This window comes from Phaeoacremonium minimum (genome assembly GCF_000392275.1).
Source record: "Phaeoacremonium minimum UCRPA7 unplaced genomic scaffold PA7_03_scaffold_509, whole genome shotgun sequence".
Lineage (NCBI taxonomy): Eukaryota > Fungi > Ascomycota > Sordariomycetes > Togniniales > Togniniaceae > Phaeoacremonium > Phaeoacremonium minimum.
The window spans coordinates 147,202-170,496 of record NW_006921411.1 but is presented as its reverse complement, the minus strand read 5'-3'; the positions used below and the strand labels follow the sequence as shown (position 1 = coordinate 170,496).

The 23,295-nt window shown below is 49.3% G+C and overlaps 5 protein-coding genes across 5 annotated transcripts; 3 read left to right on the top strand and 2 right to left on the bottom strand.

Annotated features, from left to right (window-relative positions):
- Window positions 1-249: 249 nt before the first annotated feature.
- Window positions 250-905, top strand: UCRPA7_7297 (hypothetical protein; the record flags this gene model as incomplete). The annotated part of the gene is made up of 3 exons (XM_007919829.1): window positions 250-447; window positions 598-660; window positions 864-905. 3 exons carry the CDS (start codon window positions 250-252, stop codon window positions 903-905), a joined length of 303 nt encoding a protein of 100 aa, XP_007918020.1.
- Window positions 906-2,358: 1,453 nt separating this feature from the next.
- On the top strand, window positions 2,359-5,690 carry UCRPA7_7296 (putative histone transcription regulator protein; the record flags this gene model as incomplete). The annotated part of the gene is made up of 4 exons (XM_007919828.1): window positions 2,359-2,476; window positions 2,540-2,758; window positions 2,816-5,524; window positions 5,587-5,690. 4 exons carry the CDS (start codon window positions 2,359-2,361, stop codon window positions 5,688-5,690), a joined length of 3,150 nt encoding a protein of 1,049 aa, XP_007918019.1.
- A 630-nt stretch (window positions 5,691-6,320) lies between these two features.
- On the bottom strand, window positions 6,321-7,127 carry UCRPA7_7295 (hypothetical protein; the record flags this gene model as incomplete). Its single annotated transcript, XM_007919827.1, has 1 exon — window positions 6,321-7,127. One exon carries the CDS (start codon window positions 7,125-7,127, stop codon window positions 6,321-6,323), a length of 807 nt encoding a protein of 268 aa, XP_007918018.1.
- Window positions 7,128-10,538: 3,411 nt separating this feature from the next.
- UCRPA7_7294 (putative efflux pump antibiotic resistance protein) lies at window positions 10,539-11,255 on the top strand (the record flags this gene model as incomplete). The annotated part of the gene is made up of 2 exons (XM_007919826.1): window positions 10,539-10,553; window positions 10,608-11,255. The coding sequence occupies 2 exons, from the start codon at window positions 10,539-10,541 to the stop codon at window positions 11,253-11,255; spliced, it is 663 nt and encodes a 220-aa protein (XP_007918017.1).
- Window positions 11,256-14,122: 2,867 nt separating this feature from the next.
- Window positions 14,123-15,502, bottom strand: UCRPA7_7293 (putative sulfite oxidase protein; the record flags this gene model as incomplete). Its single annotated transcript, XM_007919825.1, has 3 exons — window positions 14,123-14,300; window positions 14,408-15,405; window positions 15,458-15,502. The coding sequence occupies 3 exons, from the start codon at window positions 15,500-15,502 to the stop codon at window positions 14,123-14,125; spliced, it is 1,221 nt and encodes a 406-aa protein (XP_007918016.1).
- Window positions 15,503-23,295: the final 7,793 nt, after the last annotated feature.

Genomic DNA, 23,295 nt, shown 5'->3' with positions numbered 1-23,295 from the left:
TGAAGCTCGATTTCATCCTTGCGACACTGAAAACAGTCTGAATATCGCCTTTCTCTCTCATCACCCCTTCATTTTCACTACCTGGTAAGCTATTTCTCGTCGGCGCGACTGCCCATTGTCCCGCCCTCGGTCGCATCACCTTTCTGGCGCCATTTGCGACACAATTCCCAGATCGCGCTTCTGCACCCTCTTCTACCTGCGCCAGAGCGTAACTGACAGTACTGTGTCCTTAGAATCCAGTCAATTGCAATGGCTCGCGAAGGCACCCGCTCCACGACCGGCAACTCCAAGCCGCGTGTCTTCCCCGTCGTCGACACCGCGCCCGCCGTGACGCGCAAGAAGTCCACCAAGCCCAAGACCAAGAAGACAACCACCGTCAAGGGCGCCAAGCCCGCCGGCGTCACCAAGAAGACTGCCCCCAAGAAGGAGGGCGGCGTGGCCAAGAAGGTACGTGCTGCACATGTCAACATCACTGGCGCCGGCCCTCTGGCTCTGACCCTGCACGCGCCGTTGTGTCGCCTATGCGACTGGCAAGCGCTTCCGGTCTCAGGGCACGCCTGTGCACTTCCAATAACATGTTCTAACATTCTGCCACAGGTCAAGTCTGCCGTGAAGAAGGCGGAGAAGAAGGTTGACAAGGACGTCAAGAAGGTCGAGAAGGTATGTTGACCGCAGGGCGGGCTCTTGTTTATATTTCCTCCTCGCGCCCGCCCAACCCCAAAACTTTGCAACCCCTCCAAGCAGAGCTCCTGTTGCTATGCTAGAAGAGTCTATATTCGGATTCGCATCCTCTTGCGCAAAGACATTATCCCTTCCTTTTCCCTCATTTTTTGTTGTGGCTCGTCCGCTGACACCTTTCCCAGGAGGCCAAGCCAAAAACCACCAAGAAGACAGCCGCCAAATAAGCGTGAAGCAAGATATCCAGTCTTCTGAACGCGCGCGCCCCAGCATGTTGACCTGAACATGTGGAGGCATCTGTGATTTTTCTGGTTGTTGGCTTTTCTGTTATGCTTGCGTGCCTGACGAGAAGCCATTTGGTGTGCTCCTCTCTTCCCTTTGTATGTTCCATGATTTTGGCTGGATACCGCTGGTATGTCTGAGCAGTGCAGGGTTGCAAGTTCGGAGTGAAGGGTATTCGGGATGGATGGCTGTATTTGACGTCAGGGATTGCAAATAATGATGGTCCTTACCTGTGTGCACTGGTCTTTGCCGTCCTCTCTGGTCGTTACCGTGATGCACTCCTCTTATCCCTCTACTGCATCGTGTCTCCTCATCAGTTCCTTCAGATTGCTGTCCATGATCACTTCCTATGCGATTTCTCCGGGCAGGAAGCTCACCTTCCCCGTTAGTCTGCCTGGATATGATAAGCCCTTCTACTGCTATTTGACTAGGGACCTTGGTTATATGGGCGACTTGTGGGAGCATTGGGCTTGAGCCTCGAGCACCATTCCCATAAGTTCTGCTATACACCCACGTACAGACTCAGATATTTTACTCGTACTAGAAAATGTGCGAGACATCTAGTACCTTTGAAGAGGGCTGGCTAGCCCCGTGATTATCAACGCATCACATAATCAAGGCTGAATCTAGGAACAAATTAATAAAGAACTCAAGAACTCGAAGGAGTTCTGAGATTCACCAGATGATATTAGGGAAGCAGCTCTAGACTCTATCTGGGGCCCAAACACTCAATATTCTCTATTAGTAACTATATGAGTTACTGACCGACCTAGCTTGTTGATATCTAACAATGCCACATCTCCTTATAAGGGCTCCGGCGCTTCCTCAATAGCAACCACGCGCTACTTCGCGGCTAGCCACCTGATGGGCTTGATTCGTTTGGTGGAGAACATGATGTATATAGCAGAGACCGCTTATGAATAGGATGTCGGCGGACCGAGGAATATGACGATATCATCTCAGGCACCTATTGCTCCAAGAGTTCCGAGACAAAGAGTCTCAGGGGCTCGAGCGAACTAACACACCAGACCCGCCAAAAGCCAGCGAGCCAGCACACATCGAAGCCCCCGGGGACAGCTTAATCCGCCCGTCCAATCGGGTCGTTATGGGCCACCTTACTGCCCACTGCAGTGGGTTCACGTTACGCATGCCGCACTAATGACAGCACACCCGCCAGTACCTAGCGTCTGTCCGTTTGGTCGCGAATCCTAAAGCGAAACGCGGCGCATCGCGAACTCCCAAAAAGTGCAAAGCTACAACTCGACACGACAGGCATGCCAACGCCAGCGGGACAGCGACAAGACACCGCCTAACGATGCATATCATCAAGCCCTCGTGGCTCAGTCATAGCGGTGAGATGTTCCTACCGAAAGCTTCTGACTACCTTTCAATGAATGAATGAATGAGCTTGCTGCTAACTGCTTGGGACCCCCTGCAATAGGAGAGCAGAAGGACTTTGAAGTCTACAGCTGCCACATCTCGCCCGATGGCTCGAGACTGGCCACTGCGGGCGGTGGTAAGTTTGCATCATATCAATATGAATCAGCCCGTCATCCGTGCTAACCCAAACGATTTGCAGATGGCCACGTCCGCGTTTGGTCGACCGAGTCCATCTACAGCTCCGACGACAAGACCTACACGAAGCCTCGACAGCTCTGCCACATGAGCCATCACCTCGGTACCATTCACACCGTTCGCTTCTCACCAAACGGCCGCTACCTGGCGTCCGGCGCCGATGATAAGGTCATATGCATATACCAACTTGACAGCAGTCCGCCGTCTCATGTCGCCTCGTTTGGTAGGATAGCTTCCGCAGGTTCTAGAGAGGATACGGTGGACTAATTGACTACTATAGGCACAAACGAGCCTCCACCCGTCGAGAACTGGAAGACCTACAAGCGTCTCATCGGCCACGACAACGATGTACAAGATCTGGCATGGTCCTACGATAACTCCCTGCTGGTGTCTGTGGGGCTCGACTCGAAGGTCGTGGTATGGTCAGGGCACACATTTGAGAAGCTTAAGACGCTGGCAGTGCACCAGAGCCATGTCAAGGGCATCACCTTCGACCCCGCAAACAAGTACTTTGCCACGGCGAGCGACGACCGCACCATCAAGATCTTCCGCTTCACTCCCCCGGCGCCGAATGCCACCCAGCACGACATGGTTAACAACTTTGTCCTGGAGACGAGCATCAGCACCCCCTTCAAGAGCTCGCCGCTCACGACGTACTTTCGACGGTGTTCCTGGTCTCCGGACGGCAACCACATTGCGGCCGCAAACGCCGTCAACGGGCCGGTCAGTTCGGTTGCTATTATCGAGCGAACACGGTGGGACAGTGAGATCAACCTGATTGGACACGAGGGGCCGACGGAGGTGTGCATGTTCTCTCCCAGACTGTTCTACACGAAGAAGCCCCCTGAGAGCGGGGTGACGAACGGTCACAGCTCGGCCGGGCTGGTCACGGTGATTGCATCGGCGGGACAGGATAAAACCCTGAGCATATGGAATACGAATACATCTCGGCCTCTCGTGATTCTTCAGGATCTAGCGTCAAAGTCGATATCCGATTTAGCGTGGACCCCTGATGGACAGACGTTGTTCATATCCAGTCTCGACGGCGGTATCATTGCAGTCAAGTTCGAGGTCGGTGAGCTGGGATGGGTAGCTAAGGCTGAAGAGAACGACAAGGCACTTCAGAAGTACGGCGCATCGCGGAAGGGCATGGGAATCGCGGAGGATGTTGAAGGTCTCATCTTGGAGGACCACAGCAAAGCTGGTGAGCTGCGTGGAGCCGAGTCGCGCATGGGAGCCCTCATGGGCGACCTGCATCCGGGGACGAAAGAATCAACCCCGACTACGAACGGGGTCAAGGCAGGTGGCAAGACGCCCGAGACAAACGGCGACTCGGAAAAGTCGAAGGACAAGGAGAAGGAGGCTGACAAGGACAAGCCGACCGAAGAAAGTGCAGACAAGACCGCGGAGAGGATAAATATCCTCAAGTCGCGGGTGACGATCACCAAGGATGGTAAGAAGCGAGTTGCGCCTCTTCTCGTCTCTTCCTCGGGCACTGGCACCTCCTCCTTACCGCAGACCCAGTTCGTTGGAGCAAGCTCAACAAAAGCCACGCAGAATGACGCGCCTCAAACCATTCTTGACTTGTCAAAGCCCTTCGACGGCCTTCCTCGAGGAGGTCTGGCGGCGATGCTTCTAGGAAACAAGCGCAAGGCTGTTGCTATCGAGGGTGAGGATGAGGAAGATCATGTCAGCAAGCGCCCGGCATCAGGGCCTACGCCAATAGTGATCAATGGCGTCGACGGCTTAGAACATGCAGTGCTACAGCCACCTGCACAGGGTGTTGTGTCAACCCCTGAATTCCTTCGACCGGCTGTCCTGAACCCCTCAATAGCCATCTCGCAAGTAAGGCTAGCGGTTCCCAAGGTCAGGTCACACATCCTAAGACCCCTAGAACGCGGCGTCTTGCAAGGAGAGAGCACGCTGGAGGATGCTTCGAAAGTTCCGGAGAACATCATCTTAGAAGCCAAGAACCCTGTACAGATCAAGGACCCTTCTCACATTCTAGCCACCAAGCGGGGCGTCCTGCTGTGGCAAGATTACCTACCGAAGGCTGTTATCCTGGTTACAGGAAACAAGAACTTCTGGGCAGCCGCTTGTGAGGATGGTAGTGTTTATGTCTGGACGCCTGCTGGTCGACGTCTCATCAACTCAATGATTCTCGAGTCACAACCTATAATACTCGAATGCCGAGAACACTGGCTCCTGTGCATAACAGCCGTCGGTCTAGCACACGTTTGGAACATCAAGACTCTCAAATCACCACATCCCCCTGTCAGCCTTGCCCCCATTCTGGAAATTGCAATACATTCCCTTCACGCGCACGCGGCGACGCCAGCACCCGGGGTGACGTCTGCACATCTTAACTCAACCGGCAACATTGTTGTCACTTTAAGTAATGGTGATGGCTACTTCTATTCCCGCGACATGTACACCTGGCAGCGACTCTCCGAGTCATGGTGGGCTGTCGGCAGTCAGTACTGGAACAGCAATGACTCCTCTGTCAGTGCGCTGCAGTCAACAGCTGTGGGCCCCGTCACAGCACCAGCGAAGGATGGCGTCAATGGAGACGACGCAAACGTGTCTGCGGGCATCATCCCCTTCCTTGAGCGGCACACCACGAACGAGTTCATGCTCAAGGGCCGGGCGTACACGCTCCAGCGACTCATCAAGGCACTCCTTTCCAAGGATGGATTCGAGGACTTCGAGAGCAGCGTCAGCATCGCGCATCTGGAGAATCGGATTGCCGGCACACTGCAGCTCGGATCACGAGAGGAGTTCAGGCTGTACCTCTTCATGTATGCTAAACGCATTGGTGCTGAGGGCCTTCGAGGCAAGGTTGAGGAGTTGCTCAATAGCCTTCTTGGAGGTGTACTTCAAGAGAAGAGGCAAGATAAGAACGACGAGGGCACGGGCTGGTATGGAAAGGGCGACGAGATTTGCGGCTGGGGTAGAAAGGAATTACTAAAAGGAGTTGTGATGATACTTGGTAAGCCATCCATTCACCGCCATGACTCTGCCGAGAATACCGTACTGACATGTCACCTGCAGGAAAATTCCGCGATCTACAAAGACTCACTGTGCAGTACGCACGTGTACTAGACTTGACGGTGGAGGACGATGGCTCTGGAGACGCCATGGCCCTAGAGTCCTAATTGGTATTGTGCTTGTGGGCGTGGCTGGCGTTTTGGTTCGGGCTAGCTGGTGACAGGTATGGGCGTGAGATCGAGAGCGGGCGAGGGAACAGCGCTCTTGCTGGCTTCGGCCGACTTAGTCAATGTACGGGATAAAAGGGGGCTGATGATGCCCGTGTATGTGTACTCACTATCTATAATCGATTTGACGGGCACGTAAGGGCACCGAAAATCTTCCAAGACTTTCTGGCGAGTTAAGATGATTCAACGGTGGTGATTCATATTTTTGCAAAGGCATTTCACGTCACGTTGGAGCTACGTCACGCCATGTCATATTTGTCACGAGGAGCTCAGGGGAAATAGTAAAGAGTGTCTATGAAAGCTAGTACTGATTCGTTCACGATTGATTTATGATTAACCCAAGCAAATAGCAAGTACTCCTGATCCCTGACCTGAGGGGTGAAAAAACAAAGTCGCGTATGAAAACATGTAATGTTCAGAAGGAAGGTGCGACAACCTCGCGAGATGTGTAGGTGACCGAATGTGACTTTGCTTCCAGCTGTGCCAGACCCCAACCACCATTGCTAGCGTCTATTACCCTTCCAATCCCGCAGATTGGTCTCCCAAGTTCGAGGAGCAGCAGGGCTCTTTCTACTCCCAGTCGTACTGATCGCCCTCGTCGACGAACACAAGCTTAGGGTTGCGAGCCTGAATGCCACGAACGAAAATCAGGCCCTCACGGGGGTAGTTGCCCTCGAAAGTCAGGCGCTTGGTGACGGTGAGGCAGCCCAGAGTGTACCAGAAGGGGACGAAGAAGGCCGTCTTGCGAGTCTTGGTCCACTCGGCGAAGTTGATGCGGAGCTCCTGGAGCGGAACGCCCACGAGCGACTTGAAGAAGAGGCACCAGTATTCCTTCATCCAGGCGTCCGTCATGGTGAGGTACTTGTCCTGCTTGCGGCGCGTCATGGTGACGAGCGTGACGCTCAGTGCGCGCAGAGAGGAGAGGCTGTCTCGATCCATGACCGTGAACCACACGTTCGCGGTGTACGGGTGCTTGATCTTGAAGACGTTGACCTGACCTACGAGATGACCGGCATCCTCGCGCAGGGCGCGGCAGACGCGGCGCATGGTGAGATAAGGCTTCAGGTCCTCTGTCTCCCAGTCGCGGCCGTTGGTGGTGATCTTGCCTTTTTGGGCAATGGTTGGCCCTGCCACCTCCCATCGGTCGTCGGTCTCGACATTGGGGGACACGAGGCAGAGCTTGACGATCATGTGGCGGATCTCCACGGGCAGCGCGAGCAGGGGGAATGTACCACCAGGACCAGCTGGATGGTCATGCTCGGCTGCAGGTTCGGATATCAGTATGCTGGCAATGCGGAGGGAGAAGTATCTGGATGGGGCTCCCGTACCCAGAGCAACGGCGCGCTGACCATGGTGTTTCTCAGGGGTGACGCCCATCTTGAGTTCCAGAGTCAGTGATACTTGATGTCCCCAGAGAAGGTTGTCGGTGCTTCTTTGCGAAGTTCTGGTAGAAAGGTTGAGTATCTAGGTATGTCACCTCCAATGAGTTCAGCTGAGGAAGAGGTGCTGACCACGAAGTTTGTGGAAAATTGATTCCTGTGCGTCTTTGTTTTAGACCTTTTGGTCAGGTGGAATTTCCAAAAGCTTCTGCAAGGGTCCATCAAAGGAAGGAGCCCTAATATATAAAAAGAAGACGAGTCGTAGAGAGGGAGGATGAGGACCGGAGAGGAATGCGCTGTTGTGGTGGACTCAGACGAGGTGGGCCTCAAAGGACAGACAGGGACAGCAATAGAAAGGCCCAGATCATTTTCAAATTGGCACGGCGAAAAGCCTAACGGGATGTTTCGTTTGGGTGGTGTGTTTGAGACGTCCTTGCCCGAAATGGTTTCGATGACATGAGTTGAAGAAGTCATCATGGTTTGGCAACTTCATTTGGATATTGACAGAAAGGCAGGTCATACCTCATATGGCGACCATCTGTCTTGACTTTGGACGCTGGAAAGCCTGCCTGTATAAAATGGCTGAGGAAATTACTTGGCAATATGGGTTGGCGCAGCTGATTGAAATTTCGACATGAAACATATTGGTGGGAATGAGGAGAAGTAATTTATTCTAGAGACTGCGAGGACAGTATTCCACGAAGTAAAATATCCGGAGGACTGCGAAGATGGTCATAGTTAACGCTCGAAATGAGAACAGCTCGCTTTGAATCCATCAACGCTGAGTCTAATAATGACTAATTTTCATTACTCAGGAGGGCTTGTCAGGTTTCTGAGCAACCCAAAAGTAGAAATTCAGATATCGGTGGCGTGACATGTCTTTAAGAGCGCTGCGGGCTTGCGCACCTATTACCTCGGCCTCCACTTGGGACATCCCCAGTGCCAGGAAGAGCTTCCCAGTCATTGCAGGAATGAGGTCTAAGATCGCTTCTCGGCAGTAGAGTCCAGCAACTCGAAGTGTCAGTTCTTTCGGCCATGGTCCAATGGGAACTTTCTTCACCGTAAGCGTCACATCTTGGAAACCGGCGTCCTCGATCAACGGACGGAGATGCTTGGCCTTCGCAAGATCCATGCCAAATGATTTGAAAGCCTCAGCAGCAGTCACGTAGAATTGATATACCCCATCATCTGGCGGCATAGTTCCGTCATCACATTCAGCGAAGCCGTAAATCTCTTGCATTTCTAACCACCCTCCTGGTTTGAGGGCTCTGTAAAGCGTATGTCAGCTGGTGGACAAGAATGATGAAGTAATATATGCCGATCACGAACTTGTACGCATGACTTAAGACTTTTGGGACATCCTTGAGTGTGGACGCCATCGTGCGCATATGGACCATGTCAAAATTGTTGCCATTAAGCCACTCTTCCTCTGCATCGTCCACCAAGAACTTGCAGTTAGGAGGAACCCATTGTGGTTGAATAGGAGAAAGGTCAATGCCAAGGACCTCAGCACTTGGTAGACTATCGGCCACTATATTATTTTACTATGTTAATCCGACTAAAGCTCTTGATGATGGGAAGGCCTATGAAAGGGCAACGAACTTTCAATAGCCCATATTCCTGTTACTGTACCGACATCGATAATCCTCTGCGCATTCTTATCCATTGGAGCGTAATATAGCTTTCCATTTGTGACCTCAAGCATCATCGCGTGCTTGATGTCTTCACGATTTTGCTCGGCGTCGTCGTTGGGCAGTGGGTATCGTCCATTCTTATAGCTATGAAAGCGGCGGCCGTTCTCGAAAGAGTGTTTGTATATGCTGGAAGTGATTGATGTGGACGCAGTAGAACTGGAATCTATCAATTCCAACTCATCATCCGGGACCGGCTCCGTCGCCGCCTGAATAGGCGCATCGGTAGTCGTTGTAGTATTGTCTCTGTCCGCTCCCATGCTCCTAGATATCTTCCAGTAGTCTATGTGATGGCTTAAGCACAAGTTGACTGGTCGGCGCGTTGATTCCGCTCTTGAGAACACTGCTCCGGGCAGATGTCAGACGGCTCCTACAAACCCCTCCGAGATCTTGGACACAGCATGACATGAAGGGAATTGACCCGCCCCTGTCACTTTTATGACCGGCCATGTGTCCCAACCGGTTAAGCTGTCATTTTCTAGCGGCGGGTATACCCTCGCTTCCGTCTTTGTACGTGCGTCTCGCATACATGATTGGCGCGGGAGCATATCCCGTATACAGCATGTGGAGAAGAAGTATTGTGCGAACAAAATCGCTGAACCTCGCGCTGACTAGCTCTATCTGGAGGGTATTGCAACGTCACCACTGATCTGAAGAGTCAACAACAATGGGGGAGGTAAGCTTAACAACTCATTCAGGACAAAGTTTCGTACGCGGAGGAAAGTGCTCCTAGAAAGACTGAATGGCCACCCTGACAAGTAATTAACCTTCAACAGTGTGCATTGGACCACATATCTTCTGCATTCTTTGTGCCGTACAGGAATAACGCAAAGAAGTCAATAGTTGATCTTACATTAGTTCTGCTAGCCTTATATTGCATACTAGTTACGATTTAATTAGCTAGCTATTGGTGCTGACATCGGTCACATACTTCAAACTCTCTTGGTCTTGACAAATGTAATAAAAGAAATCGAAGAACAAATACTCAACATCTGGAGCCATGGTTCTTGTCTGGACGGGTATTTAACCCATAATAATGACAGTTACTAGGCTTTCTGACAATGTGTAGGCGAGAGTCCCTATAGAATCTAAATTTTGCATCACTCCAGTATAGCTTCCGCCGACCGGGCGAAATGATCGGGTTTCCGGGTTCTGGCTTTGACCAACCAGGGCCCAAAACACCCACAAACAATACCTTGATTGTTGATATTTCGGTGAGCATGCACTCGGCCGACCTGCAAATAACTGGGATGTAAAGAGGTGCCGCAGCTCGGTTCGAGGGTTCTCATCTCAGTGAAATGCCTTCAGACGCTCCCAATCCTAACCCGAGCCTGGGGTCTTGGAATCCTAGGTGGATATAACTTCTCACAAATCCCGCCTAGCTTTCGTTCTGTCCTCTCTGATACGCATTTCATTCACAAAAACAAGCGGCTGAGTTGTACACGGCCAACTGACATCAGACTTTCTCATCAATATTTGCCTAATATCAATATGTCCGCCTCGACAAGCAATATCAGAGAGCTTGAAAAACCTGAAACCGGTCATGCTGGAATTATATCTCAGAATTGCCCGTATCCTCAGCAACGAAAGGCAAATGTGGAGAAAGACGGTCCGGACCAGGAGACGACAATAGAGCTGCCAAGGCCGGAGGCCAACGAGTACCCAAAAGGTCTGACTCTGTTTTTCCTAGTTTGGCTCTTTCTTTAGGTACCTTCGTGATGGCTCTTGATAATGTATTTTTCTCTGCACTGTCAACTGCATAACTTGGTGACGCTAACTCCTTGCAGCAGACCATTGTTGCGACGGCTGTCCTGAAGATTACAGACGAATTCCACGGCCTTGGCGATGTGGCATGGTATGACTCAGCCTATTTCATGACAGCAGGTGGCTTTCAGCCGTTATGGGGAAAGGCTTACAAATATTTCGATTTTAAGACTGTCTACCTCGTTGCGTTTGCCATCTTTGAAGTTGGCAGCTTGTTCTGTGCCGCGACCCCTAACTCGGCAGCTTTTGTCGTTGGAAGAGCCATCGCCGGCATTGGCGCCGGTGGTATAGTTTCTGGCGGTTACACATTGCTCGCATTTACCGCCGAGCCAAAAAGACGTCTGATGTTCACCGATGTCATCGGGGCAGCGTACGGCACAGCATCTGTTGCACCTCTCAGGGGCGGCGCTTTTACAGACCGCATCTCGTGGCGGTGGTGTTTTTATATCAACCTGCCACTTGGCGGCGTTTCCGCCCTGATTATCATCTTCTTCTTCCACACTCTCAAACAAGCAAGACCTGCCAAGGCTATCTTCAAAGGAAAGCTACTGCAGATGGATCCGATTGGCGTTGCTTTGCTGGTGGGTGCCGTCATTGCATTTATTGTGGCCATGCAGGCCGGTGGCCAGACTGATTCGTGGAGATCTGGTAAGGTTATCGGTCTCCTTTAGTCTTTATGCTCATCGTCCTTGCTTTTACGGCCTGGGAGCTATGCAATCGAGAGTGAGCCATGATCGCTGATAAAACTTCGAACAGTCTGGGTCAATGCCGCGTACAACTTTTTCCTTACTTCTGGGTTCTTTACAATTATCTACTACTTGCCAGTCTTTTGTCCTACACGAGTCTGTCTATTTTGGTCGGTGTCTGATTTGTATTGTCATTGATGCTACTCTTTGGTTTCGAAGGTACAAAATCCATCAGGTACGATGATCGTCTCGTTTCTACTATTGTATTGTACTGAAACCTGGTAGACCAAGATCCCTAGTCAATATGAGCAATGGAAATGCGGAATATCTGTTATGATCATCCACTTCCTTGTCGAGCTTCCGGAAATCTGGTAAGTCTTCAAGCCCCAGCCTGCTGATCACTCATTGTGTTGACAGGTACTTCCATCCGACCGCGCAATACTTCGACCTCCCGACAAGTATTCCCTTTCCCCCAATACGAAAAATTATCCTGCAAATGATTGCGTTCTTTATCATGGAAGATACCTGGCATTACTGGACACATAGGGCGCTTCACGCCTCCCCTCTTGTGTATCGAACAGTCCACAAGCTACACCACAAATATTCGGCTCCTTTTGGTCTTGCGGCCCTATACGCATCTCCGTTAGAAACTATTATACTAGGCCTTGGGACAGTGGGGTCTCTAATTCTGTGGTGTGCGATCTTCGGTGACTTGCACATAATTACTATGTACGTTTGGATTATTCTCCGCCTACTGCAGCTGTTGACGCACATTCTGGTCACGACTTTTCATGGAGTTTGCATAAATTCCTGCCTTTCTGGGCCGGCGCCGCATACTATGACAAGTATTATGAGTAGTTTATCGGTAATTATGCTAGTAGCTTTAGATGGTGGGATTACTATCTTGGTACTGAAGCCAAGACAGCCTCTAAGGCGGATCGAAAACTGGTTTGTATGGAAGACAAAGCATTGTAGAGCATTAATGTTCGGTTAAGACAAGGTTTAAAAAGCTGCATTGAATTTATTGGTGTTGGGAACAATTATCGACATGTAAAATGTACCGCACAGTATCTAGAGGGTTGCAAGTTGCTCTATAGTATCTCTAATTGAATGAACTCTCGCTCCAGATGATTTCTCCCAAATAAACCCAACTCTTGTAATACGATTTGCAGAAATCTTCTCTAAGTATATGCCTCGATAACAACGCTTACCAAGAGAGGGTTACTCATCCCTAGATGTGAAGCAATGGAAGGATTTGCACGTGCTAGTAGTCCATACTAATGCGGGGAGTAGTAGATAAGTGCGTCTTTCCTAGGCAACAACCGACAGCAGCGGTTCAAGTCTTGGTTTCTCACCATCTTGCGCGATCTACTGAAATCAGCATGCCTTTCACGATTCGCAACATAATAGCGCTTTCCTTGGCCATTACACGAGGTGTATTGCTTGCACAACCCCTACCTGACACAGAAATCGAGCTATTACCCGAGTTTGAAAGCCTTGAAAGCCAGATCTCGGACAATACTCAGTCCAGAAGGAACACTCTTCCAGATTGGAGCTCCTGCAATTACTCCTCTGATTCACGATGCACGTGGGGGACTGTAGTACGATATAACAATAAGACGTATGATCCGATCACGTTCAAAGGCGGCTATAATGACAGCTTCGGTAAGGATACACTCTTTTCAACCGTGATAAGGCGCTAAAGAAAGCAGCTATTGCATTCTACTTAACCGCCGATGCTGCGTAAGGCGTCTCTTCAAGCATTGAGTCGCATTGCGTCTTTTGTTTCTAATGCTATCACTTTAGTGTCTCAGCCGCTCAAGCAAGGAATGGATCATTGATCAATGTTGCTAGAATTGAAGGAAGTACCGCCTACAAGGCTCTCATGTTACAGATTCAAGACGATTTGAAGGGAAACAGGTGAGTTAGACATGATACCCCAGATTTAGACTACTAACGACGATTGCTCCTCAAAGGTCTGAATATTATGCTGAACCTTTTTGGAATTGCGTAAGCTGTTATACGCATAGCCCGTCATACAAAGCGTACTACCACCGATTATCTAATTACTTTAATCGAGTCGACAATCGGCCAAATCTGACGAATCCCATACCGATCTTCAAAGATACCTTGTCCTCGCTGCGAACTGCTACTGAACAAGTACTCGGAGCCAAGATGAACAAGACGAACGACTACTGGATTCAGGGACGGATTGCATTAGATATTGGCGCGCCATGGGAGCTAAACTTCACGTATTCTCAGGGTCTGATGATTGCGATGCACGACATTGACATGGCAGATGCGAGGCCCTTGGGGCGATATACATTGCGGATGATTCCTAATATCGGTTGGTCAAGCCATTGGAACGACCAGCGTGATCAAGGCGGTGAACAGGGGACAGAGCGCGCTTTCGAATATGCTCGTAGAATGGTGGAGATGACGGAATACAATCCAGACTACCGCGGGGGGTATTTCAGTGAATGTGGAACGTCAGAAGTCGCAGCACAAGAACGTGCTAGGCAAGAGATGATTGCAAATGGGACCTGGGTGGAGCCGCCACGAAAGGGGTTGCTGGATATTCCCTGCGAAAGTCTCAAAACGTGTTTACGGCCGTTTCCATGGGAGCCTCCTGACCACGGTGATGAGGCGTATTGGAGGCGATACTTTGAGCGATTTCCCTCGCACGAAGTAGATTCGCCTCCAGGATAGTACACTTTTCTATATTGCTATTAAATGAAGAGATATGTGGGAATGAGTGACGGTGTTGCAAGTAAGTAAGGCTAGTTTTCGTTCCACAGTGGTCCGAAAGAAATACTACAAATTAGGGTTTGGTTTTGGCACACAACGTCCACCTATTCCTCTGGGTCGCGCCCTCCCCTGGCTTGCATGGCCATTTTCCAATCATGGTCAGATTCTAAGTCGAACTCCAGTGGTTTCGTGATTGGCACAATAGAAATGCCCTTCTCCTCGAGCAGTTTCAGTCTTGCAGCAGTGACGGGCTTTGACTTGTTGATGCTGTATATCTTGATCCTGTGACATGAAGAAGTCACATGCAAATCCCAGTTCCTGACTGCTGTTAGCATAGAAAAGAAAGCGAGAGGACCAAGAGTGCCTTGGTCTGGAGAGATAGAACATACCAAGCAGAGCGAACGTAGGTTGGTTGAGTATTGAGAGCATTGTCCCATGTTCGCACACAAAACTCTAGCCATCCTTCAGCGTCCACGGGAAGATCGATTTCCCATAGCCTCCAGGCATGATAATACTTCTTGGTCATTTTTTCCCATGGAGCCTCGTACCAGATGCTTCCGCCGTCGCCACTTACCTCAACTCGGATGGGCCAGTGACCTCCGCCGCTGTAAGCCCACCCTCGCAGTTTGATCTTTCCATCGTGAATGATCTGATCTTTATCTTGAGGAGTCATGATGGCGCTCGAGACGGGCATGTCTTGTATGCTGAAGCCGTTGCTGTACATGGCGTTCTGCTTACCGACTTGCGGGGTGTAGTACAAATATTCCTTGCGTTGTACCGGCGCAAGCGACGGCTCTGAGATGGCGTCGATACGATACAGCCATTTGCAAGAGCGAGCTCCGATATAGCCGAATACAATGGCGCGGAGAGGATACCCATGTATTTTTGGCAAAGGCTCACCGTTCATCTCCCATGCTAATAGCACCTCATCAAGTTTGACCTTGCGCCAAGGAACAGACACCAAGTAATTCATGACATGACCTTTCTTAAAGTACGTGTCGGCGCCGAAAAACTCCAGGTGCCCAGCCCCAGCTTCGGGTGTCAATCCACCGCAGTATTTGATGACTTTCTTCAGCGAGACCCCTGTCCACCGCGCAGTGCCAATCGCACCTTCACCCCATGGCGCATTGATGAGCTCGTCACCATCTCCAGGATATTCGTGGATTTGTTCTATGCGACGAGTACCAGAACACTGCAGGGAGACAACATTTGTTTGGCGAGGGAATATGTTCTCATTCTGCAGTTCTGAGAGGCTGATCTTTCTCGGATTCTTAACAAAACCGCCAATCTCAAGGAAGAATTCGTTCCCGTTAATCTCTGGTACACCGCCGTGGTTGCGAACAAAGAAGTCCGGGTTGCTTGTAATCTCTGATTCTACTAAGCGTTTCTGATGAGAGTCAACTTCCTGCATCTTCGCATAATCAACGAACTTCGCTTACTCTTGGGGGCTCTCCATTATAGGGGAATTGAAGCACATGGATCATGTCAGGAGATTTTTCTTTCAACACATATCCCCAGCTAACATCTGGTATGTTGGAAATAGTCGGCCCCAGGGCATAGTGATATTGTTTCCATCGTTCACCGGAGAGCAAAGGATTTCTCGGCGGCGGTGTCTCAAGCTGGAATTCGGGTGGCTTATCTGCCCATCAGCTATATTCATTTCTGACAGTACAGATTGCACTAACATCCGGAAAATCATACTGTTTGAGAATGTTTTCTGCCTTCTCTCGTTTCTGAGGATACTTCTCCCATTCTATATATCCCTTCCAACCTTCCAATTCCTCTTTGAAATACGGCACTTCCCCCTTTTGCATGAAGGGAATGGCATGAGGTTCTGCGGGAGCCATGGCAGATGCTTGACGTTGGTCGACTAGATGAAAACCGGATAACTCAGAAGACTTCTTTGTTTCAAATTCGGCGATTCGGAAAATTTTATATAGTTGTTCTAAAGTCCCGCTGAATATTCCGATAATTTATGGACTGGACATTTGAATAGGCTATCACTGGGCTCAGAACTGCGTGCCAGCAGATAACAACATGGCCCTCCTATCCGATCGTAGAGAGCCCCGCGTTGAGACTGAGATCATTGTCGTCATCATCACGGGGATGCAGGCAATGTGGAGCACTTTATTGCCCGAACCTATATGACTGCAGTCACTATACATGGGAAACAAAGCTCATTCGCCTACTCTAGTGACAGACCACATGCATTGATGGTCAATGAGTCAGCGACAAGCAGCTTCCATGAGATATCTTTCAGACAGCGGGCAGGGTGTTGATAAGGAAATCTCGCACCGATCAGACTTCGAGAGTGGTGCTTGACTACAATGCCGGGCGAGGTGTCTTCATAGGACATTGGTTGGATTCTAGGTTGACAAGACTAGAAAACAACGTTACGCCAAAATGATCGTCATTGCACAAGTTACTGGGGATGAACGAGACACTCAAACTACAGTCTACTGTTGATCTGATCTGTGCAATGACAGGACAATCTACGAGATGACAGTTCAGTGGCCAAGAAATGTAGCTACTCAAACTCGAACACCAGGATGATTGGCATTTTGTTGTGCACTTGTGAACCTATTAATTGTCAATAAGCAATAGGTGAAGCAGCACTCTGATAAAGAAAGAAGAAGAAAGGGCGTGTGTTACAACATCCTCGAATGCTCTTAATTGCCAGCCATGAGCTCAAATCATCATTGACTTGCGCGGCTATTGAGCATCGAATCTCAATCTCTCACTAAGGAGATGTAAATACTTGATTAGTCAAGGCGTTTCAATTGTAAGGTTGTACGTACTGTGGTCATAAACCGACCTCTTGGCTAGAGCGATCGGCAAGTGCTTAAACACACCAGGCAGATGGTGCGTCGGCTAGGTGAGCCAGTCATTCTCAGCTACATTAGTGTTTGTCTAGAACACCAAAACGCCTCGCAAGGAGGCAGTGCTGTACTGACGCCACAAATCACCTGCTCATCCCCAGGTTCAGCTTCCGAACTCATAAAAAGTAGCTCATGCTTCAATGTGCCTTCAACAATGCCTAGAACTCCAAAGCGAATCGGTAGTTCTGACGTGCAGGTTATCGTCGCCTAAATGTGGAAGGTCAAGGTCTTGAAGAACCGCCGAGCCAGAGCATCAACGGAATTAGCCTTAGCAGGATCGGCCGGCACTCCCGACTCAGGGATCCAAGCGCTAGACAATTCACGCGGCTCCTCCGCTGCCATCTCCGAGCTGATTTCCAGCATTGGATTTGCTCTTGATCAGCTCGACTATGACGGTCAGTCATCTGTTTGCTTTCATCACATTATGATAACTGAGGCAGGATACAAATCGCAGAGGAGCCAGGAGACTTTCTCCGTCTGCAGCTAGAGCGACTAGCTGTGGAAGGCCTAAAGTATCAGAATTCCCGGGTCACTGAAAATCTGGGAGAGCAATGGACATGGTAAGCGAATGTGATTGTCCGGAGATTCATATTGGGGCTAATGAACATTTTGTAGCGACGCTGCCCTTTCTCGACTGCTTTTTGCATCATGCCTCTGCTCGGCTCGCGTATATGAAGCCGAAAGTGTAGAGTGTTTTCAAGGTCTTGAACTCCGTAGAGTCAAGTATTTAAACCCTTCCATCGATGGTACGTTGAAAGCAGCCGCGTTCTGGACGATTGAACGAGGAAGTGGGTTTCCATCTTCTGGGAAGGAGCTGATCATTTCTATTCGCGGCTCGGCGAGGAAGACTGATCATATCGTAAATCTGAATGATGTTCCAAGAGACACGCACTCTCTATTCGTGAGTAAATAGAAATACTTTTGACATTTGGCTACTGGGCAAAGTATGAAAGGAAAGCTAAATATCACGCAGGTATTGGATAACTCGGTTCCAGTCTATGCTCATGCTGGGTTTATGAACTCTGCCAAAAGTCTACTTCCGGAGATTACCAAAGAAATTTCACGTCAATTGTCCGATGATGGATCTATAACACACATTATTTTCACCGGCCACTCCGCTGGCGGTGCGGTCGCTTCACTGTTATTCTTGCACTTTGTACATCACTCACATATATCATGTAGGAATCGATCTGGTCTCTCGTCTGACTCAACTAATGATTAAAATAGTATCAACGACTCTTTCTCTCCTCACATTCGGGTCAGCACCAGTCATTAGCCAAAGTGTAACCAAGTCAGCCATGAAGCAACCAAATGTTGGATTAATGCTGGCAATCGTCAACGAGAATGATATGGTAACTCGCTCTGATGGACCCTATATACGCTCCGTAGTCGATCTATACAGGTCTCGATACATGCTGCCGGCGGGAGCTGATGACCTCGTTAATGAGAAGAACAGGGAACATCGAAAGACGGGCCATGGGAGCCTTGCACTACAAGAAACTTGGCGACTTCCAGCTCCAGCCTTTTATCTTGTGGGTGACATAATTGTTCTCGGAGAACCAGCTGTTATTGATGGAGAGCCACCATCTATACCTGCAAAGGCAGTTACTACGGCCAAGAAATCCTTGCTGGCTCTCAATGTCACTACGGAGACCTTTGGCACATTCTTGTTCTGTGACATCGAGGTTCATAGGCGGCGTGCATACCTGGAGCGACTGGAGTTAATTTGGAGAGAATCTATTCGAGAGTCGCAGAATGACATTGATATGGGACGGCAATGGTTAGACGATGTTCTCTCTTGGAGTGATACAGATGGCAGTCTGACAGAGGACTTTTGTTCTTTGTTGACAGCATCGACATTCTCATCCTCCATTACCTGACTTCATAAATTAAAATGACATTTATTGTAATCTTCATCGTACTGGTAACGGCTGCTTTTTCCTCCTCGCTGTCTCAATGGCTCTGAAATACGCAACTTCAGCATCAACATCGCGGGCAATACTTTCCATCTTGACGAGACCGTTCTCGTCTTTCGCGGGATGCTCTAGTGCAGACAATAATGCTTCACAGTCCCAACATCCACAATTTCTGTATTCCTTCCCAAAGTGCACCCGAAACAGCTTCTTGGTAGTGTCGAACCCGTCATCGAGGGTATCCTTCACAATCGTATCGTCATGGTTGATGAATCTGCCCGCCCAGAGTTGCGTTCCTCTAAAGTACATTCGTGGACTACACTGATGTGTGTGCCAGGCAAGATCAATATCCAATGTCGGAACGAACATCGTCGTTGGATATAGCTTCATGAGTCTCAGAAACTTAGAATAGCGGTCAACTGCCCGATTCAACGTTCCCGGTAGCCCAGGACTGCGAATCCACATATGAGCATTCATTTTATCCACGAAAGATGCCTGGCGGAGGACAGCGTCGCGGAGCTGAACAGCGAGGCCAGAGTCAATGAGGTGCAGTGCGTCAAAGTGTCTTCGAACTTGGTCTTCCGCCGGTAACGCAGCAACCCAGTCCGGAATTCTCGGGTGGTCTTCAAGCGTTAACGAAGCCATAGAGCCAACCAGCTCTGAATTGAACTCTTCGTGACTAGCCTTCCAATCAGAGAGCTCTTCTAGCAAGTCCGATGATAGACCTGTTCCCTCCTCGAAAGTTTCAGCTGCTTCCTGTGGCATCACAAACGTCCAGTCACTATTATTGATCGCTTTGTGAACTCGGCTCCATGGGAATTGCCTTCTGAAGAATGAACCCTCTCCACAGTGCACACGAAACAGCCTCGGATTGAGAAGGAATGCGTGCCAAACCATGAGCACATCAACTGGAGGGGTTTTATATTTCGAGACATCGCGTTCACACAGATCTCTCCAAATAAGAAATCGTATGACCGCAATTTCAATAAATTTCGGCCACTTGACTTGCCGGCGTTCCCATAGGGTCTGATCTTTAAGTAGTTTCGTGTCGCCATGTCTTCCCGTCTTTTGTTGTGGATTGGGTGAAATTCCGAAAACTCCATCGACAGTTTCCGAGCGGAGGATCTTTTGTCGCAAGACGTAGAATGTTTCTAGGAGTTCAAGATGTGTTGCACACTCTGCAATATTTGGAAGTCGTGTCATGTCTGAACTGGTGGTAGGCACGGCAGTGTCGAGAATGTTGAAGATATTTGGATCTGGCACACGTGGTTCATCCTCGGCTGCCTTTGCTTCTGTATACCTTGGGTATACGATTCCTTTGTGATAAGAGTCTAGAGCCTTCTTTCCGAGTGCATGAAGAGAGGTTTTGTGATTTGGACATTCAAGAGCCATTGTGAGCTGTGGTCGGGATCCAACCAACACGCCTTTTCCTTCAACCGCGAACCGAGAAATTGGCGGTTTAGCTTAAACGTACTGAATATTTTCCAGATTATGAAGCCTACTGAAAGCTGAGTCTAGAGCTGGACAATGCCGCTCATGTAAGCCCAACGAGGCTCTAGGTGGAGCCGGTTTTCAGGTAAGGAGGCTTGTACATGTACCACGTACATTAGTGCATCGGCTCGGCTAAAAGATCCAACACAGCCCCGCGGACTATTTGCCAAGGCATTTCTCCTTGCAGATATATCGCTTCTTGCTTTGAGGCTCCCAGAAACCGGTCATATCTTGGCTGAAGGTATGCCATGCCACTTGACTCCCATTCAATCCCTTAGATGAACACACCATACGCCGCCGTCTAAAATGAAGAACAGTGATCTATTCTTTCTTTTCTTTACACTTCCAGCAGTTGGTGCAATTCTCCTTTCAGTATGGGTCTTCCCGTGGGTTCCTCGCCTTCGATTTTACAGCTTAATACCATATGCTTTTTTTGGTGGGTTTGCCATTCATTTGTACAGCAATATCCGAAGCCACCGCCTGGTTGAAGGCCTTGCCGAGTTAAAACATGTTCATGTCAGCATGGGAATCAACGGGGTTGTGGTTAGTATTACCATGTCCCTCAATAAAGCCCTCACTGAGTTCCTGTTCAGGGAATTCTGGCCGCAGCTTGGACCTTCATAGCGGCAATCTACTTAAGAAAGGTTGGCAAAGAGCCTCTGCGTAGTTACTATGGCGATACAACTAGAAATCAGATGAGATGCTTTTATTTCTTCTTAATCGACCTGGTAACGTTAGCATGTCTCATCACTGCAGCAATTTTCGGCTTCAAATTTCTACCGCACGATGTTCGACGATGCGGTTCCTTGACAGAGAGCCAAGTAAGACTATTCAGTGCTATTGGAAACTCGATAAAAGAAACTCCAGAAGGTGGCTGCAGGCGAGCATTTGCAGTGGAGATTCTGGACATTGTCACGATGTAAGTACTGACTTCAACATTTCGGCCACGACTGAACTAGAACTGACAAGACTTCTGGGAAACAGTATTCTTGTAGGATTTCAGTGTCTTCTCCTCGCAAAATATGTAGTCCTCCCACCGCCTCTTCGAGCAACAGTGTTCTTCATCATTCGTATCGCGCAGAAGGCCACAACCATCTTCACGTTTTTCGGACGCTTGGGTTCTAGATTGCTGGGAAAGAGATCTCAGTCATTGCCTACCGAGTTGAAGTCGTGTTGCACAGCAAAGGCGAAAAGGGAGTGCTGGGCATGCACCAAATCCATCTGTAATGTAAGTTTACAAGAAAGCTACACTCCTGCTATTCATATCCGAAACCATAGAATGCTTGCTTAGCTTCCTTGAAGGATTGCCGCGTCCTAAAGAAGGGTATTCGTATTCCACGAACCACAAGGCATGCAGAAAACTGCTATAGCATCTGCACAAAGTGTTACCTTTTCCGCTCAAACATTGACGCAGCCCCTCTCAAGTCGACGTGGCACTCGGAAAAGATGGCTTTGCAACACTCATCCTGCTCCCCTTCAGGATACACCAACATGCTGAAAGATGTCGAACTGTGCCCTGAATGCGCAGTATTGAATGATGAAGAAGTGACTATTCTTAGAGAAGATAAAGAGAGGCTGCTTATTGCACAGTTGACGAAGAGAAGATTGCGCTGTTCAACTTGTGATGCTGATCTCCCAAAGAAGCGTCGGCGATGGTGGATATGCGAAAGTTGCACGCAAGAATGCCACTGGGCTGGGCATAGGACATGATATTATGGATATTGAGTGTGACTATTCTCAAAGCTGACTGAGCTTTAGGGAGTTGAGTACTGGGAAGGCATCATATCATGTCTAGGTGACATTCCAATCCCGGTGCCAAACAGTTTGGAGAATAATTTCAATATAGCAGGACGCATTGGAAAATTCTCTCCAATCTCAACAAGCAGTAGTGTTTTGAATTAAGCTTCATCAGTCAATATTAGCTAAAATATCCCTATGGGTCGCCCGAATCTAGATATGGACACATGTTTCAGAGGCCTGCATCCCCGAAGAAACGTTAATTTGGTTTGAAGATGAGCAACAATCGCGAATCGAATGGTCATTGCCTGAGTGGCTTCTTATGTGCTCGTTGCATCATACTGTACGAGAACAGAGTGACCGTGCTCGATTCAACCTGGCCTACAGGCATGAATTTCTCGTGGTGATCAGAATGTCGTATCAAGTTCGGATGAACTCTCAATCTACGCAATGACTTAGGATCGACGATTGACCATGGAACTCATTCATGCCTTCGAACCTGGTATAACCTGACGAGAACTGTCTTTCGCCTGAAGCCAGGTTTCGGCAGTGGGTCTAATGAGCCTTGCTTGATTCGATACCGCAAGCTGGTCTCAAAAGGTCTCATATTTCTCTGTGATGAGCGACATATTCTGTGACTTGCGGCGCAGTCAAGTTCCCTGACATACCGCCGTGGAGCATATAGTAAGCGACCAAGTCGGCGCGCAATGAAGCAGAGATGATGTGTCGCAATTTGCGAATCACTAATAATAAGTTGAGGCGGTAGCGTCGAACACATCGTGGGGTACGATGGTGTTTGATCACCACTGATGTAACCGGTAGCACCCCTGTATCGGATCCACGCGCCAAGGAACATCACCAATAGGATCCACCGTTAACGCAGGCCCGTGTGAAATGTCCTGGACATTTGGGACGTTTCATCCACTAGGGAGACTGCAAAAGAGCGGCCTGCACGCCAAAAGTTGCAAATTTGAAGCATCCAGCCCGGGTCCACCTCCCTTAAAGACCCCTGTGCAGCAAGGTCTTCCACGGCATTCTTGACAGCAAGAACAATAAGCGATCCAAACTTTTGTTTGAGATCCTTGGCCGTTGCTCACAGAGAATACAATTCAGGAAAGGGGCAATTTGGCATCGAGACGTTGGCGAGGCGCTTTGATACGGCTGGAGGGATCTACATGGACGTCACCCCGGACAATGCTACAAACATCGGACAGATACACCATGGCGCCTTCAACCCTTTTGCCGCCCACTCTTGGT